This window comes from Thalassophryne amazonica, chromosome 6 (genome assembly GCF_902500255.1).
Source record: "Thalassophryne amazonica chromosome 6, fThaAma1.1, whole genome shotgun sequence".
Classification (NCBI taxonomy): Eukaryota; Metazoa; Chordata; class Actinopteri; order Batrachoidiformes; family Batrachoididae; genus Thalassophryne; species Thalassophryne amazonica.
In genome coordinates, this window is record NC_047108.1 from 37796728 (window position 1) to 37811624 (window position 14897).

Here is a 14897-nt window from a genome sequence, read left to right on the forward strand (position 1 = left end):
CCGGAGGTGGGAGTTGAAGACCTCGCTGACACAGGGTTCCGCCAGTCGTTCCCAGCAGACCCTCACGATACGTTTGGGCCTGCCAGGTCTTTCCGGCTTCCTACCCTCCCAGCAGATCCAACTCACCACCAGGTGGTGATCAGTCAACAGCTCTGCCCCTCTCTTCACTCGAGTGTCCGAGACATGTGGCCGAAGGTCAGATGATATGACTACAAAGTCGATCATCGACCTCCGGCTCAGGGTGTCCTGGTGCCACGTGCACTTATGGACACCCTTGTGCTCAAACATGGTGTTAGTGATGGACAAACTGTGACTAGCACAGAAGTCCAACAACTGAACACCACTCGGGTTCAGATCGGGGAGGCCGTGCTTCCCGATCACCCCCCTCCAGGTCTCACTGTCGCCGCCCACGTGGGCATTGAAATCCCCCAGGAGAACAATAGAGTCCCCAGTCGGAGCGCTATCTAATACCCCTCCCAGGGACTCCAGGAAGGTCGGGTACTCTGCACTGCTGCTCGGCCTGTAGGCCGAGACAACGGTGAGAGATCTGTCCCCGACCCGAAGGCGTAGGGACACGACCCTCTCGTTCACCGGAGTGAACTCCAACACTTGGCGACTGAGCTGGGGAGCAATAAGCAATGCGACCCCAGCTCTCCGCCTCTCCCCGTGGGCGACGCCAGAAAAATGAAGCGTCCAGCCCCTCTCCAGGAGTTGGGTACCAGAGTACTGGAGAGGAGAATTCGACCGATGGTCGAACCTCCGATTCAGGAGGAGCAGTGTGGTTTTCGTCCTGGTCGCGGCACACTGGACCAGCTCTACACGCTCCATCGGGTGCTCAAGGGTTCATGGGAGTTTGCCCAACCAGTCCACATGTGTTTTGTGGATCTGGAGAAGACATTCGACCGTGTCCCTCGGCGCACCCTGTGGGGAGTGCTCCGGGAGTACGGGGTCCAGGCTCCTTTGCTAAGGGCTATCCGGTCCCTGTACGACTGCAGCAGGAGCTTGGTTCGCATTGCCGATAGTAAGTCAAACCTGTTTCCAGTGCACGTTGGCCTCTGCCAGGGCTGCCCTTTGTCACCGGTTCTGTTCATTATTTTTATGGACAGAATTTCTAGGCGCAGCCAGGGTGTAGAGGGGGTCTGGTTTGGGAACCACAGAATCTCGTCTCTGCTGTTTGCGGACGATGTGGTTCTGTTGGCTTCGTCAAATCAGGACCTTCAGCGTGCACTGGGGCGGTTTGCAGCCGAGTGTGAAGCGTCCGGGATGAAAATCAGCACCTCCAAATCCGAGGCCATGGTTCTCGACCGGAAAAAGGTGCTTTGCCCTCTTCAGGTCGGTGGAGTGTCCTTGCCTCAAGTGGAGGAGTTTAAGTATCTCGGGGTCTTGTTCACGAGTGAGGGACGGATGGAGCGTGAGATCGATAGACAGATCGGTGCAGCATCTGCAGTGATGCGGTCGCTGTATCGGACCGTCGTGGTGAAGAGAGAGCTGAGTAGGGGGGCAAAGCTCTCGAATTACCGATCGCTCTACGTTCCGATCCTCACCTATGGTCATGAGATTTGGCTCATGACCGAAAGAACGAGATCGTGAGTACAAGCGGCCGAGATGAGTTTCCTCCGCAGGGTGGCTGGGCGCTCCCTTAGAGATAGGGTGAGGAGCTCGGTCACTCGGGAGGAGCTCGGAGTCGAGCCGCTGCTCCTCCACATCGAAAGGAGTCAGTTGAGGTGGATGCCCCCGGACGCCTCGCTGGAGAGGTGTTCCGGGCATGTCCCACTGGGAGGAGGCCCTGGGGAAGACCCAGGACACGCTGGAGGGACTACATCTCTCGGATGGCTTGGGAACGCCTTGGGGTTCCCCCGGAGGAGCTGGAGGAGGTGTGTGTGGATCGGGAGGTCTGGGCGGCTTTGCTTGAGCTGCTGCCCCCGCGACCCGACTCCGGATAAAGCGGAAGAAGATGGATGGATGGATAGATGGATGAATATATATATATATATATATATATATATGCTTGTAATTTTTATAGAGTTTTATAGCCTTATTTTTATAGACTTAAAGAGAAAAGACAGCACACTCTCTCTCTCTCTCTCTCCTTCTCAATTTTCAATTTCAATGGAGCTTTATTGATATGGGAGACATATGTTTACATTGTCAAAGCAAGTGTTACAGAGTAAAAATTAAGTCCTCTCTCTCTGTCAGTCTCTCTCTCTCTATCTGTCTCTCTTCCTCTCTACCTATCTCCCTCTCCCTTAAGAGTAAAAATTAAAAGTTATACCTCTCTCTCTCTGTCTCTCCCTCTCTGTCTGTCTCTCCTTCTCAGTTTTCAACCTTTATTGACATGGGAAACATGTTTACATTATCAAAGCAAGTGTTAAGAGTAAAAATTAAAAATGAAGTTCTGTCTCTCGTTTGCTCTCTCTCTCTCTCTCTCTCTCTCTCATTAGCTTTCTCACTCTCCTCTCTCTCTTGCTGTTTTCGTGCTGTGCAAACTTCAAACTTTTTGGAAAGAAGAAGCCTTTCAACTGTAAAATAAACCATAAATTTCTAAATGTATCAGAGGCGCTCACGCGAGTAACTCTAGATTAATACTGAAGGATTTTAATGGAGAATTTTCCCATTCAGTGGAGAGAGAGAGAGGGAGAGAGAGAAAGTGAATCTCTCTTCAACTGTCCTCCTTAGCTGCACTGCAAAAACTGCCTGTCTCAAAATAAGCCAAATAATACTAAATCTAGCCAAACTGTTTTGTATTAAGTAAAAAAAATCTGCGAATAGCGTAAGAAAAATTTACTTGGTGAGAATTCTCAAAACTAGCAAACATTTTCCCAAAATAGGACATCTTGTGCAGAAAATGCTCAACAAGATTATTTTTCTATTTAGACAAAAAATAAGTCAAATTTTCTTTAAACAAGACTTTTTTTACTTTCTTAGATATCAGTTTTTGCAGTGTGTGCTCTAAGCTGTCTGTTCACAGCCTCGGGACGTTGAAGCGGCTGATTTTTCAGTAACAATTCACTTCATTTTTTGGAAAATCTGTGCTTGTACCACACTGAGATGCCAGTGGTGAGGATACTCTCCACCAGGTCTGTGTAGACTAGTGTGAGGGGACGGAAGCTCAGCAAAGCCTTCCTGAGCAGTCTGATGAAGTGCAGCCGCTTCTGAGCTTTTTTCACAGTGGCTGCAGTGTTTGCAGACCAGCTCAGATCAGATGACACATGAAGGCCAAGGAACTTGTGGCTGTCCACGTTTACTGCTTCAGTGCCCTTGATGGTGAGGGGGTGCAGTTGAGGGGCTTTCCTCCTGAAGTCAATGATGATTTCTGTTGTCTTTCCTACATTAAGGATGAGGTCATTTTCCTCTCCACAGGCAAGTGTTTTGTCGACCACTTCCCTGTACCCGGTCTCTTCCCCACCCTTGATGAGGCCCAGGATGGTCGTGTCATGAGCGTATTTGATAATGACTGTGCTGTACATGCTGGATACACAGTCGTGGGTGTACAGAGTGAAGAGTTTGGGGCTGAGGCAGCAGCTCTGAGGTGATCCGGTGCTGACTGTGAGCTCAATGGAAACCATTCCTCACATCCGTTCAACCTTTTATGCTTACAGTCACCACAGAAGACCCTGCATGGACCCTCATGTAAACAAAGCTAGAATACTGTACCAAACATATATTTACATATATATTTAACACATATATTTACATATATGTTCCAATATATTTGTTCATTCAGTCACTGAGTGGTTTGACACAAAAGATGCTGTGTTGTATATTTGTTGACATCTTTTTGTTAGTTTGAAGATTTTTTTATGTTTCTGTTTTTCAGACCATTATATGGAAACCAAGAGTTCTGGACATTGTTAAGGTCAGGGGATTATATTTATTTTTATTTATTTATTTTTTTTTAAAGAGAGACATTTTTTCAGTATTCACCTCCTATGAGGTTAAGACCTTGTCACTGAGGGGATTCTTGCATGCTTCAGTGACCTCAACTGTAATTCTACCTTTCAGTTGTTTTGAATGAAAATACCCTCAAATTAATGCTATCAAGTATGTCAGACCTTCTGAAGCGCAGTAGTGCTGACGTGAAGTTTCTTCATAGGCCCTGCCTCAACTGGTCCGCTGACCAGCGTATCACCCTGGTTACCACGAAGCTGGCGATGCTGGAAGATTAGAGGGTCCTCCTCCTCCTCTGCCAGAGTGTAGCCCTGTGATGACAAAAAGCCCACACAGACAAACTGTTGAACCACACCTCAAAACATTTCCTTCCAAATGATACACAGAGGGCACTAATCCCTGATGGTGCACTGCAAATCAAAAAGTACAGTTTGATTTTATATTATATAAGTATTTTAATGAAACAGCATCCTAAGACCTACGACCTTTGGTTCTGATTGCCAGTAACCATGTACTGAAGCATTTAACATTATTTGGTTTGATATGTTTCTTGAATGGTGTTTAAGTGTGGCTGGATTTCGCTGAATACCTGAGTCGATTCAAAGTGCAGGCAGTCTTGATTCAAACCGATTTGAGTCTTAAGAGCTCAATTACAGTTAAATGACACAAGCTTTTTTATTTCTTCCAACAGAAAATTGTCTAAGTGCAAAACAGTAAAATGTAAATTGTAAACATATGTACCTGTTGTAAAGTTGTCTTCAAAATTAACAGTAGAGGAAAGTAGCATTTTTAACAAGCAACGACAAGGGTAAACAAGGAAGAAAATCAAATGCCAAATAAACAAAGACTCTGTGGTTTGTGCCGTTTTTTCATTTTTTTTGCACATAAACTATCTGAAGAAATAAGTTATGTAATGTAATAGAGAAAGTCACAGGTTGTATACCCCAGCATCACAGTTATTCTTGGTGTGATAGTGTGCTACAATATTTATTATGAAATACCATCAATGATGTGAGAAATTAGCGTTTACACTGTAATACTACAGAACACCCAGAAATATTTTTGGCAGAGCTCTGATCAGCGCAACAGTGCTGAGGCTGTGATGATCAGAGCTAGAGACAGAGGTGGTGTGTTCGGATATTAACCCACACTTTTCTGAATTACTTTTTGTGAATCAGCCGAATTTTGCATATCAGACACATAGTAAGATAATCATTCAAGGGTTCAGGCAATGCAAACCCAATAATACCATCATCACCATCCAAAATGTGAAAAAAACAGTGATATTCATTTATGAACATATCACCCATCCCTAAAGGCCCCTTCATACATAACATGATTAAAGCCGACTGGCACACGAAGGAAAAACCAAAGCCACCTCAAACACCTCATACAGCTGTCGCCACAACGATTCGAGCACACCAGTGGCAAAAAGACAGCAAGTGCCCTGCAAGAGCACATTCGACTTCCTTCTCAACAAGTGTTGGCAAAATTCCAGGTGCCACACACGAACATCCAACACCGCTAGCTGGGCACTTAGAAAAGGTGGGGCTATTCATGCTCCCGGCACGAGAGTAGAGTGCAGATGACCACTTTTGAGCTGTCTGTGAAAACTGCCAAGCAATACCTATGGGTGTGCCAGTGTGACCCCCCCCCCCCACATCTGCTGTGCCAGTGTGTGTCCCCCCTAACACATGTGGTGTGAGTGTGTATCGCGTGCCCCTGCACTCCGCCCGCAACACGTGGTGTGCGGGCGGGTGGTGTGTTCATGTGTACACTCAGCTGGCGATCTGAATGTAACGTCACCCACGTGAGCTATGGTCCACATGATGCAGTGACTGTCCTTCAGCGCACAGATCACTGGACACGCGGGGCCAGCAGATGTGGACATGATAGGAGTGCACTGCTTCATTCATGTTATTTCATGACTTGACACCTGTGACCATGGGTCACATACAGAGGAACAGAAGGATCATACTCGTATTGTCCGCTCGCTCGATAAGAAGGATTAAATATTAGAAATTGCCGTGTTTTTGTTTTCAGTGTGTGCCGCCCCCCCCACACCCACACACACACACACACACACAGAGCAGCGCCGCGATGTGGGTGCAACACGTTCCAGGTGCTTGCATGAACGTGCACGAAACGATAGCCTCGATATTGTGCACGCCTGGCCGACCGCGTGTCCCTCCCAACAGCAGGTGGAATGTTTCGCTGTTCCTCATTTCCTTTGTTGTTCACGGATTTTCTTTCGGTTTCTGTTTCTTTCATCCAATGTTGTGTTAGGTGTGAAGGGGCCTTAAGAAAAAGGTGGATGGAATTCTTCTTCTCCCCCACTCCATCCAGTCTGTATTCACATGCACAGAAGCTTTAATACAAAAAACTATTTATACCATAGTGGAAATGTAGGGCAATATGGATTCAGACAGGACGTGACATACACCACTAAGGATTTCTCATAGATCATGACATCAAGCAAGATGTGTTTGTGCATAACAGATCATGTCATCAGACTTTTTTGTAACAGAACATTAAACAAACAACAACAGCCTTGGTCAAATTAGTTCAACATTTTGGTATCTGTTATGCTAGAGCCATCTGCAAGACTGGAAGAGTACACCGATTTGAATTTAGTGACTATGTACAAGCCCTGAGATAGACTGGCATCCTGTCCAGGGTGTACCCCACCTCTCACTGAATGAATGAATGAATGAATGAATGAATGAATGAATACAATTTTTCATGAATAAAGACTCAATTATGCATTGTTCGAATAAGAATCACATTTTCAGAAAGACAGAGGTGGTGTGATGGGGGGGAACTGGAAATGAAACATACCTTGACAATCCGACATATAAGTATGTCATAACGCTGGTGGTTGATCCTGTGCTTCAACATGACTTTGTTGACCATGGGGATGAATATCTGATACTGAAAACAAAAGGAAAAGAGAGATATGTAAATAAAATATATATGCATGTCATATACCCTTATAATCTTCTAACTAAATAATAAATCACCTGCATTTATATAGCGCTTTTCCATCTGCATCAGACACTCAAAGTGCTTTACAACAATGCTTCACATTCACCCTGATGTGAGGCTGCTGTCATACAAGACGCCCACAACACACTGGGAGCAACTAGGGGATTAAGGACCTTGCCCAAGGGCCCTTAGTGAATTTCAGGTCAGGCTGGGATTTGAACCAAGGATCCTCTGGTCTCAAGCCCAACGCTTAACCACTAGACCATCACCTCCCCTAAACTAATAACTCCTGCATGCCTCAGATGGGAAGCACAGTTCTGAGTTTAGTGCTGAAAAAGATGGAGAGATTGGTAGATAAAGAGAAGACAGTGGTATGGAGGTTAGGGAGGAGTACACATTACCTCAACCACATTCATAAATGTCACCCCCTGCTGATCGCTGGTCAATGACATCAGCAGTCTGGCAGGAAGCTATAAAGACTTGGAGGAGTGTGTATGTGTGTATATGTGTGTGTGTGTGTGTGTGTGGGGGGGGGGGGGGGGTGTACTACAAAACTGTCGATCAGAAGCCAGCAGAGCAGCAAGGAAGCTGGAAATAGTCTGCTGAATAACAGCTACCACTAAAGAGATGCCTGGGTGCAACTACAGCTACCTTCTTGCCCAGCTGGAACACTAGTGAGGACAGGGTGTCCATGGAGGTAGAGCGCAGTTCAGGCGTGCTGTCAAGTGTCCGAACAATCGGGTGGATAATACGTGAAGCATAGTCTGTGAAGTCCAACGATTCTGTCAGACGGTCCAGCGTCTCTAAGGCAACCCTGAACAACCCAGAGGAAACACAAACATTAACACTGTAGCTTCATTCAAACATTACTAGGACTCATAGAAAAGCATAGTTAAAAAAAAACAAAAAGTTTTTTGTGACCTCTAATCTCCCACAAGACCAAAGAAAGTTCCCAATAATTACGATGTTATGAAGTTCCTCTGAAATGCCACCAGTGGAAAACTTTTTTCTGCTATCACAGCCCCACTCGAGCTTTAGTCGTTCAGTTCTCTGCTGTTTTTATGCCTTAGTGGTTAGCACTGTTGCCTCACAGTGAGAAGGTCATGGGTTGGATTCCCACCTGTGGCTTTTCTGTATGGAGTTTGCGTGTTCTCTCTGTGTTTGCGTGGGTTCTCTCTGGGTGCTCCGGCGTCCTCCCACATCCAAAGACACGCAAGTTAGGTGGATTGGAAACTTAAAAATTGTCCGTAGGTGTATACGAGGGCTGTCAATAAAGCATAGGTCCTTTTTATTTTTTTCAAAAACTATATGGATTTCATTCATATGTTTTTACGTCAGACATGCTTGAACCCTTGTGCGCATGCGTGAGTTTTTCCACGCCTGTCGGTGACGTCATCCGCCTGTGAGCACTCCTTGTGGGAGGAGTCGGGACGCAGCCGGCGCGGTGCGGCGGCACAGGAAAAACACCTCCGTGTTGATAACCATTTGTAAAATCCAGGTGGCTTTTGATGGCCTTCAGTGGAGTGAGTATATGAGAAATTGTTTAACAGTTGGGCATGTTCCAACTTGTCCTTAAGGCTTCCAACAGAGGTGTTTTTCCTGTGGCGGAGCGTCGCGCCGGCTGTGTCCCGACGCGCGGACCCGTCCGCACGTCTTTCATTAAAAAAATCTCCTTTAACAGTGGACTATCCGGATAAAATGCTGAAACCGACTTCTTCTGAAACTTCTCTGTTCTCTCACGACGTCCTGGATCAATAGAGCCTGAAATGTGGAGGTTTACAGCTTGAAACAGGTTAACGACGGCGCCTGGGACCGCTGCGCGACGTCCCGCTGTGTGGGAAGTCCTTAAAGCGACAGTATCACCTCAAAATCTCTCATCAGCCGTTAAAATTTTCACCGAAAACCAGCTTAATTTTTCGAACCGTGTCAACTTCGATGTGCCTCACAGGTTTAGAAAAAATTTTGATCAAACAAAGCGCCAGTCTCTCAGCAATTTCTCAGACAAAGGAATTCCGATGAGGGGCTGGACGACTCCTCCCACAAGGAGTGCTCACAGGCGAATGACGTCACCGACAGGCGTGGAAAAACTCACGCATGCGCACGAGGGTTCAAGCATGTCTGACGTAAAAACATATGAATGAAATCCATATAGTTTTTGAAAAAAATAAAAAGGACCTATACTTTATTGACAGACCTCGTATGTGGGCATAAATGTGTGTGTGTCTATATGTGGCCCTGCAACAGACTGCCACCCTGTCCAGGGTGTACCCCACCTCACGCCCTATGACTGCTGGGTTAAGCTCCTGCCCCCCCAACGACCCATAATTAGAGTAAGCGGTTGAAGATGAGTGAGTGAGTGAGTGAGTGATATTTGATGTGTATTTATTTTGAGAGCGTACTGTGACCATGGTTCTGCAGCTGGAACAGTTGGTGCTTCTCCAGCCCACAGTTAATTGTTCTGGGAGTTGGTGGGACAATTGTCACTTCCACCCACCCTTAAAACATCTCCTGTCTCTCCAAGACAAAAAAGGAGGATTGTTGTTTCTGCTCTCAGTGGGAATAACTCTGCCACTGCCCAGACCTCAATTCAAACCCTCACCAAAATTGTTTTTTCTATTTTTGCACATAAAATCATCACCAATTTGATGACAAATAGCTCAGAAAGTAGAAGAGCTGGGCCTTTTCCGATGACAGAATCGGAAAGCCTGGGCCAAAATTACCCAGGAATGCAAATTTCAGCCAGACATCTTTGCTTGTTTCAGAGATACTGGCATCCAAAAAATGGCTACTCAGCAACATAGGCAATTCACTGAATGTCAAAACGCCGCACAGTTCAGAAACCCTTAGGACTTTCCACCTAAAACTTTGCACGTGTTCATTATACATGTAGAGGGACCAACACAATTTGGTCCCAGACTATAATTCCATATTCAACCAGACTTTTCTTTTGACCTCTAAGACTGAGCTCCTTGAAACCTGAATGTTGCTGATGAGATGTGGGTTTGACATTCTCTCTGCATACAGATGCGGAAAAAACTGCTGATAGCTGAGTTCAGGAAGTGACTGAAAATCTGGTAGTTGTTCAAGATTCAGCACACTCATGAGTCTTGACATTCCTCACTCAGGCTTCCTGAGAGCTCCAACCAGTAGACCCCCTGATTCTGTAACAATCATAACATCATGATATCCAGCAACATAATGTGGATTCCACACAGTCATGTCCAATAAGGAAGCATTATTGGTAACAGTACACAACTTCTCAAGGTCTTCGTAACAACTCTCCAAGGCAACAATCTCAATGTGTCACAATTCTAACCTGAAAGATCCTGTCTGGTTACCTGGAAGAAATTACTGGGTCTACCACAATAATTGAGCTCATTTCAATTTCAAGAGCTGTGGAAAACACATTCCCTTATGAAAATCCTGGCTCAACCAGCAACATTACTGGGGTCTGACTCACACAACAGCCACTTCAATTTTGACTCCATGTCACTTTGGGCACATGTACAGAAACCACTTACCTAATCAAGTACAAGAACATTTACTGACCCGAGTGCATATGTGAAAGAAGCTTAACACTAAAGTAACCACATGGCTGAATAATGAGCCCATTTGCTTTTTGAATTAGGTTCCACACATTTTCTTCCCGTATAACTGAGATGATCGATCAGCATAATGACGAAATGAAAAAACTCAGGTCTCCTTCAAAAACACCAGTGTTTTTGCTGGTTGGGTATTCAGTTGGCTTCTGTACTTTGTTTTTGTTTTGTGTTCCAGCGGCTCTACTGCCTGATGGTTCACGCAGGTATTAATAATCAAATGGCTTATGTTTATTTTCCACTTTGTTTGTATACACTTTATGTACACAACAGCAAGTAAAACAAAATTAGAAGAATGAAAAGCTTGGGGTTACAGAAATGAGAAAGCAGAAATAATATTTACATGATGTCAGTTACAAGGACATGACAATTTCCTATAAAAGCAAGATACCCTGACTCATTATAACTATAGACTGTATATATACTGGACAAAACCTGTGTGACATCACCCATAAATTTTCTACAGAGTCCCAGATCAGCTGATATGAAGCCCACTTCTGGCTGACGCAGCAGCACGATGAACTCATTAATGCATAAAGGGGTGGAGTGTGGGTCATTCAGTGTGTGACAAAAGAAGCATGAACACACCCCTCTCTTCAAGCCTGAATCACATAAACTAAAAGGCTGAACTTGGTTTGGGTGTTTATTAAATCTAACATTAAAAGCTATGATGCACTTATTTTCTTAGTAATAATGCATTAATGGGGCTTAATGGTTCAGGCTACAGATAGCTGCTATAAGTGCGAACGGCATTACCATGCAACAATAAATACCACAGGAATTTTACTCTGTGCAAATACTTCAGTTGGGTTGTTTCACCACAAAACAAGCCATATTATACCAGATGCTTGTAATAAAATCTCCAAACAAAACAGACACAGCTCCTCCAACAGCTGCTGTCAGCAGACTGAATTATGGAAGCTGTGATAGGCAGAGATGCTGGGCTCAGCTGCTGTCACTCAAAGCGACCACATCACCAATTTTATAAGAACTTTATGGCTTACAATGTCTTAAATTAAGCTGTTACAAAAAATTGTACAACTGTCGTGGAGGAGGAAACTATCTGCAGAGACTAAACCCGTTTTCTATACAAGGCTGTAAACATGTTTATTTCAGCTCTAAAGCTGAACATTTTAACATGGGCTCCTATGGAAATGTGTTCCATTTTGGAGCCAGCCTCGAGCAGCCAGTCAAGGAACTGCAACCATCAAAGCTTAACGCTTGGTTATAACAGAAAAAGATGTCTCGTTAAAATCTAATAATTTAGTTAGCAGTAATCAGGGGTTAAAAAAAATCATTGCAACAGGAGAACATTATGTTAGGACAAAGAGGACATAGCTAATAATTTTGGTGCCTGGAACACACTGCCATGTGTATTTAGAATCCATTGAGAAGACAAGTGTTATACTGACTTCCGGGCTTGCAGGGGAACATCAGAGGCATCGAACAACTTGACAATGGGAGGCAACAGCAAGTGAAGGTAGTCGTCCAGGTTAGCACCAAACAGCTGGATGGCGTTAAGAAGCTGAAAGAAACACACGTTTAACAACATGAAAAGTCAATTTGCTGTGGCAAAGCAATATCTTTCTTTTTACATATAGCTTCTTGTCTGCCCTTTAAAGTTTTGCACTTGTATGACTGCATTTTCTGTTTACTGCTTGCCGATCTGTTGACTAATTTCAAGTGAAACCCCAGGTACTGTCTACTTCTACAACCTCATTTCGAATGAAGTTGGGATGTTGTATAAAATGTAAATAAAAACAGAATACAATGATTTGCAAATCCTCTTCAACATATATTCAATTAAATACACCACAATATTTAATGTTCAAACTGATAAACTTTCTTGTTTTTGTGCAAATATTTGCTCATTTTGAAATGGATGCCTGCAACACGTTTCAAAAAAGCTGGGACAGTGGTACAGTAGTGTTCAGAATAATAGTAGTGCTATGTGACTAAAAAGATTAATCCAGGTTATGAGTATACAACCACTGGCAATAATTATGGAATCACCGGCCTCGGATGATGTTCATTCAGTTGTTTAATTTTGTAGAAAAAAGCAGATCACAGACATGACACAAAACTAAAGTCATTTCAAATGGCAACTTTCTGGCTTTGAGAAACACTATAAGAAATCAGGAAAAATAATTGTGGCAGTCAGTAATGGTTACTTTTTTAGACCAAGCAGAAGGAAAAAAAAAATGGACTCACTCAATTCTGAGGAATAAATTATGGAATCACCCTGTAAATTTTCATCCCCAAAACTAACACCTGCATCAAATCAGATCTGCTCGTTAGTCTGCATCTAAAAAGGAGTGATCACACCTTGGAGAGCTGTTGCACCAAGTGGACTAACATGAATCATGGCTCCAACATGAGAGATGTCAACTGAAACAAAGGAGAGGATTATCAAACTCTTAAAAGAGGGTAAATCATCATGCAATGTTGCAAAAGATGTTGGTTGTTCACAGTCAGCTGTGTCTAAACTCTGGACCAAATACAAACAACATGGGAAGGTTGTTAAAGGCAAACATACTGGTAGACCAAGGAAGACATCAAAGCGTCAAGACAGAAAACTTAAAGCAATATGTCTCAAAAATCGAAAATGCACAACAAAACAAATGACGAACGAATGGGAGGAAACTGGAGTCAACGTCTGTGACCGAACTGTAAGAAACCGCCTAAAGGAAATGGGATTTACATACAGAAAAGCTAAATGAAAGCCATCATTAACACCTAAACAGAAAAAAAACAAGGTTACAATGGGCTAAGGAAAAGCAATCGTGGACTGTGGATGACTAGATGAAAGTCATATTCAGTGATGAATCTCGAATCTGCATTGGGCAAGGTGATGATGCTGGAACTTTTGTTTGGTGCCGTTCCAATGAGATTTCTAAAGATGACTGCCTGAAGAGAACATGTAAATTTCCACAGTCATTGATGATATGGGGCTGCATGTCAGGTAAAGGCACTGGGAGATGGCTGTCATTACATCATCAATAACTGCACAAGTTTACGTTGATATTTTGGACACTTTTCTTATCCCATCAATTGAAAGGATGTTTGGGGATGATAAAATAATTTTTCAAGATGATAATGCATCTTGCCATAGAGCAAAAACTGTGAAAACATTCCTTGCAAAAAGACATAGGGTCAATGTCATGGCCTGCAAATAGTCCAGATCTTAATCCAATTGAAAATCTTTGGTGGAAGTTGAAGAAAATTGTCCATGACAAGGCTCCAACCTGCAAAGCTGATCTGGCAACAGCAATCACAGAAAGTTGGAGCCAGATTGATGAAGAGTACTGTTTGTCACTCATTAAGTCCATGCCTCAGAGACTGCAAGCTGTTATAAAAGCCAGAGGTGGTGCAACAAAATACTAGTGATGTGTTGGAGCGTTCTTTTGTTTTTCATGATTCCATATTTTTTCCCTCTGCTTGGTCTAAAAAGTAACCGTTACTGACTGCCACAATTTTTTTTCCTGACTTCTTATAGTGTTTCTTAAAGCCAGAAAGTTGCCATTTGAAATGACTTCAGTTTTGTGTCATGTCTGTGATCTGCTTTTTTTCTACAAAATTAAACAACTGAATGAACATCCTCCAAGGCTGGTGATTCCATAATTTTTGCCAGGGGTTGTATTTCTTATTGTTACATGGGAAACAAGGTACCAGTAGATTCAGTAGATTCTCACAAATGCAACAAGGCCAAGCATTCATGATATGCACACTCTTAAGGCTATGAAATTGGGCCATTAGTAAAAAAAAAGTACTAAAGGGGATGTTCATAATAATAGTAGTGTGGCATTCAGTCAGTGAGTTCGTCAATTTTGTGGAACAAACAGGTGTGAATCAGGTGTCCCCTATGTAAGGATGAAGCCAGCACCTGTTGAACATGCTTTTCTCTTTGAAAGCCTGAGGAAAATGGGACGTTCAAGACATTGTACAAAAGAACAGCGTAGTTTTATTAAAAAATTGATTGGAGAGGGGAAAATGTATACGCAGGAGCAAAAAATTAGAGATTGTTCATCTACAATGATCTCCAGTGCTTTAAAATGGACAAAAAAGCCAGAGACGCGTGGAAGAAAACAGAAAACAACCATCAAAATGGATAGACGAATAACCAGCATGGCAAAGGCTCACCCATTGATCAGCTCCAGGATGATTAAAGACAGTCTGGAGTTACCTGTAAGTGCTGTGACAGTTAGAAGACGCCTGTGTGAAGCTAATTTATTTGCAAGAATCCCCCGCAAAGTCCTCTGTTAAATAAAAGACGTGCAGAGGAGGTTACAATTTGCCAAAGAACACATCAACTGGCCTAAAGAGAAATGGAGGAATATTTTGTGGACTGATGAGAGTAAAATTGTTGTTTTGGGGTCCAAGGGCAGCAAACAGTTTGTGAGACGACCCCCAAACTCTGAATTCAAG

General features: G+C 43.6%; 1 protein-coding gene across 2 annotated transcripts in view; it reads right to left on the reverse strand.

Annotated features, from left to right (window-relative positions):
* mtor (mechanistic target of rapamycin kinase) overlaps positions 1–14897 on the reverse strand; it is a 427661-nt gene that overhangs the window by 263160 nt on the left and 149604 nt on the right. For both annotated transcript variants that reach the window (XM_034171997.1, XM_034171996.1), the window contains exons 22-25: positions 11885–11997; positions 7525–7687; positions 6727–6819; positions 4053–4199 (exon numbers count right to left, since the gene is read on the reverse strand). In XM_034171997.1, the coding sequence (XP_034027888.1) occupies positions 4053–4199; positions 6727–6819; positions 7525–7687; positions 11885–11997 (516 nt within the window). The remainder of the gene's footprint in view (positions 1–4052; positions 4200–6726; positions 6820–7524; positions 7688–11884; positions 11998–14897) is intronic.